The sequence below is a fragment of the Chaetura pelagica genome, unplaced genomic scaffold (genome assembly GCF_000747805.2).
Source record: "Chaetura pelagica isolate M959 unplaced genomic scaffold, ChaPel_1.0 scaffold107, whole genome shotgun sequence".
Lineage (NCBI taxonomy): Eukaryota > Metazoa > Chordata > Aves > Apodiformes > Apodidae > Chaetura > Chaetura pelagica.
The window spans coordinates 3,576,815-3,581,316 of NW_009953979.1; the positions used below are offsets into that span (position 1 = coordinate 3,576,815).

At 53.0% G+C, this 4,502-nt stretch overlaps 1 protein-coding gene across 1 annotated transcript in view; it reads right to left on the reverse strand.

Moving 5' to 3' along the window:
* Positions 1-2,532, reverse strand: part of CTSB (cathepsin B) — a 6,080-nt gene extending 3,548 nt beyond the window's left edge. The window contains exons 1-5 of the mRNA XM_010002196.1: positions 2,383-2,532; positions 1,871-1,956; positions 1,361-1,475; positions 1,044-1,162; positions 297-382 (exon numbers count right to left, since the gene is read on the reverse strand). Coding sequence (XP_010000498.1) covers positions 297-382; positions 1,044-1,162; positions 1,361-1,475; positions 1,871-1,956; positions 2,383-2,508 — 532 coding nt within the window. The 5' untranslated portion in view covers positions 2,509-2,532. The remainder of the gene's footprint in view (positions 1-296; positions 383-1,043; positions 1,163-1,360; positions 1,476-1,870; positions 1,957-2,382) is intronic.
* Between the last annotated feature and the right edge of the window lie 1,970 nt (positions 2,533-4,502).

Here is a 4,502-nt window from a genome sequence, read left to right on the forward strand (position 1 = left end):
TTCCTGCTATGGAAGCAGGAGCCTTGTGGGGCTGTTAGGTCTGACCACTGTGTTGGCCAGATGGGTCAACTACCTGGATGGGTCTTCTGCCACCAGGTGCTGCTCAAGGACTCCTGTCCCAAATGGGTGACCAGGAGGACAGGAGCAGCCAGCTGGGCTAGCAAAAGTGCTTGAGCCCAGACCTGAAGGAGGGAGTAGCCACAAGGATGCAGGCCAGAAGGGAAGCACCCTGAACCTGTAACCATGCAGAGATGCTCCTCCTTGCCTTCAGAAGGAGGGAATCTGCCAGAACTTACCCACATGGGAGTCATAGAGACCACCAGACACGAGGCCCCTTTCTGTCCAGTACCTCCACGCACCAGAGGGGTAACCACCATTGCACCTGGAGAAAGAAGCAGCAGTTCCAGCTCCAGCCTGCTCAGAGCCATCCCCTTTTGGGGGAGGAGAGGCAAACAGCCAGCTTGGGATTGATCCAGCAGGTTGATCCTTTTCAAATCTGTCCTTGCCTTCCCCAGAATTTCTAGGCCTCAAGACACCAAAGCCACAGGGCAAGAATCACAGAATGGTTTGGGTTGGAAGGGACTTCAAAGATCATCTAGTTCCAACCCCTCTGCCATGGGCCAGCACACCTTCCACTAGACCGGGTTCTTCCATGCCCCATCCAACCTGGCCTTGAACACTTCCAGGGATGGGGCAGCCACAGCTTCCACAGGCAAAAGGTTTGTGCCAGAAAACCAAGGCATTGGGGCTATTGAAAGATCCAGCTCTGTATGGGAAAGCATCACTATGTGCTTGGCCTCTCTACACCATCTGTCATCATCCTGCAACTGCTGGAGGCAGGACATGGCCCCGAGGGACTCCCGGTCCACGCAGTCCCCTTTACATTCCCACCTAACACCAACATCCATGGCACAAACCACTGGTGGGGCTTCCTGCTCATTCAGGAGACCAAGAAGACAAGGCTGAAATGATCAGTATCTACAGGTTGTGGCCCTGCTCCTCCTGCCCACGTTTTAAGCACCCGAGAGCCAGGAGCAGCTCACCCCATGCCGCATTCGAAGCCGCAGCACGACAGCAGGTCCTCTGCAGAGACCTCCACGCTCATCTTGGCGTTGCTGTGGACGCAGATCCTGTCTGAAATCGCTTCTACGGCACCGAAAGCCTGCAGAAACCCAGGAGAAGACCATTAGAAATGGCCAGGGGACAGAAACCTCCTGGCAATGAGTGCAGCAGGCGTGAACCTGGCTGGGAGAGGCCCAGCAAGAAGCTCAGACACCACAGGACCTGCCATGTCCCCATATTTATGCAGTTAAGTTGCAAACTCTGTATCAATACAACCTTAAACCAACCACAGTCTTACCCAGCAAGAGCCACAAGAGCCCTGGTCTCTTATCTCATTGATGGTGGGACAGTTTGGCCACTGTGTCCTTGAGTCAAAGCTATCGGGCAGCTCCATGTCTCCAGCAAAATCCACCCTGCAAGTGAGAAGAGAGGAGTCCTGTTATAGGAACACCAGTGTAACAGGATTAGGTGTGCAGGACTCTCCAACCTGCTTTGAAGGTGACCTGGAGCACAAGTGTCCTTGTTGTTTGCCTACAGAAGGAAAATAAACACTTCTGAAGTCCTCAGACCAGGTCAGCAGCTCCTCCAGTGTTTTAAGTTTCAAGGACTGGGCAAACACCTGGCAGGACAGAGGACAGACATTCACCCCATGCATGCTTCTCTGCTTAACACCATGCAAGATGTCCAAGCTGCACCCAGGGGAACCCCACTCACAGCCTGCTAGGGGAGATCCTCACCCACTCCAGACACACCAAGAACATACACAGAAGCTGCTAAAGGGCCCTCATCATCTCCTCCCAGCACTCACCTTTCGGGAAGCTTGGGCCCATTCAGGAAGGTGCCACAGAGCTTCTTCACATAGCTCATGTCAACATTGTGGAAATTGTGCCCTGCCTGGGAAGAGACAGAGAAACAGGACATGACTCTTCACAGCCATCAAGGGTATTTCTGGGACCAGCCTCTGCTCCAGATCTCCCTTAAACCCAGGCAGTGTCTGATACTTGCTATAAAACCCAGGGGCTCTAGAGCCAAGCTACCTCCTGACACAAAACACAGCCCCTTCCAGGATCACTGCATCATGACCAGTGAGCTAAGGTCCAACTTCAGGCTTTGACCACTGCTCTGCTCCAAAAAGAAGCTCCACAGTTACCATCACTGCACAAATCCCTAACAACATCAACTCACTGGAGAAGTCAACTGAGACCAGGGCTGGTTTGATGCAACCCCCATGATGGGACTCCCAAAGCTCAGCTATTGAGTCCCACAGGCTGCTGAGCAATACATTTAAAAGCCTCCCCCAGAAAACAACCTTGTACTCACCTTCCAGGTGGTGTTGAGCTTGTTTATGTGGTTGACCAAGTCATTGGAGAGAGGAGGGTAGTAAGGAATGCTGCGAGCATTGGCAAAGGCCACCAGGACACACAGGATGGACACAGACAGCCACATCTTGGCTACAGAACAGGACACTCCACCTGCAGACAGATTTGGGAATCATTGGGAACCTTCCCAAGGCAGGCTCAGAACACAAGTGAGAGCTTGGCAGGACAGCCACTGCAGCAACACATGGAAGGATAAAACATGTGGCTGCATGAAGTCCCAATCCCAATTTATTCCAAAGGTCACGAGAGACACAGGAGCAGACTAATAACCTCCCTCCTTGGAAGAAATCAGACAAGGCAACCCTGTTTGTTGACCACTGCAGGATAAGTAGCAGCAGGAAAATACCTTTTGAAGCAGATCCAAGGGGTTTGGAAGGTATTAAAAGCTGTGTTTAATTCCACAATGCTGGAGAATAAGGAGCAGGAGAAGGAAGAGGTGACTCCCTGCTCCAAGACAACCTGCAGCTTCAAGGCCTTGCTAGCTCCTGCCCTCATGCCATGCTCCTACCTTTGAAGATACCACTCCAAATCACATTTTTGGGCTTTAAGGCCTCATTTTGGCCAGCTCATTAATGTCAGGGGCACCACAGCCCCAAGGTAGGGATCCCCTGGCCATGTACATCAGAGCTGCCTGTGCTGCCCTTGCTCCGGGGCTTTTCACCAGGGAGGCTGCAAAGCCACATCCCTTGGTGTGGAGCACTAGGGAAGTCCTAGTTTGGGGGAAAGAGATGCCAGGGAAATCCAGGAACATGGCAAGAGCAAGTCACAGCCCTCCATATGGGAGTACAAGCATCAGCCAGCTAAAAGATGCTCCAGTGCTCAGTGGCTGTTCTGTTCTCCTGCCTCCCAACTCACATGAAATGGCCCATCTGCAATTTAACCCAAATGACAGCAGCCACTGCTTGCTCCATGTTCCCATGCCTGACTCACACAGCCAGGCCACCAGCTGCTCCACCTCTGCAGACACACCAGGGAACCCTGCTCATCCAAAACCTCCCAACTCTCCTTCCACCAACACCACATGCACCCCAACCTCCTCTGATCCTGGTGAGCAACCCAAGACCTCAGATTCTCTGCAGCAGCCTGAAGAGCAGAGAAGCTGAGACTCAAATTCACAGAACCATTGAAAGGTTTGTGTTGGAAGGGACCCTAAAGATCATCTAGTTCCAACCCTCTTGCCATGGACACCTTCCACTACACCAGGCTGCTCCAAGCCCCATCCAACCTGGCCTTCAACACTTCCAGGGATGGGGGAGCCACAGCTGCTCTGGGCAACCTGGGCCAGGGTCTCACCCCCCTCATAGCAAAGAATTTCCTCCTATTATCTCATCTTAATTTCCCCTCTTTCAGCTTAAAACTGTTCCCCTCTCATCCTATCACTCCATGCCCTTGTCAAAACTCCCTCCCCAGCTTTTCTGCAGCCCCTTCAGGTCCTGGCAGGTGCTCTAAGGTCTCCCTGGAGCCTTCTCTTCTCCAGGCTGAACACCCCCAGCTCTCCCAGCCTGTCTCCAGAGCTGCTCCAGCCCTCTGATCATCTTTGTGGCTTCCTCTGGACTTATTCCAACAGCTCCATGTGCTTTGTGTGTTGGAGACCCCAGAACTGGACACAGCACTGCAGGGGGGGTGTCAGGAGAGTAGAGGGGGAGCAGCCCCTCCTGCACCCTGCTGGTTATGCTGCTGGTGATGCAGCCCAGGATATGGTTGGCTTTCCTACTCATCTCAGCAAGCTGAACACATCATCACCTCTGCAAGCCTGGGCTGAAGCCTTCCTAGGCAAATCCACCCAAGGAGGCTGGACAGGCAGCTCCTGCCAGCAGCTCTCCAGCCCTGCAGCAGTGGAACTTGCCGAGCAGGGGATGGGGAGACATACAGGCATTTCCATCCAGGCTGCTTCCACCCACTCACAGCCAAGTTTAGCCTTTCCAAAGAAAACCCAGCAGGACTGTCCTACTTTCCACCAGTGACAATCCCAGGCGGCTGCAGCTAACTGCATAAAGGGGCTTTTCTTTGTTTTCCTTCTCCCTCCTCCTTTCACCATTTATTTATTTTTCTTCCCACCCT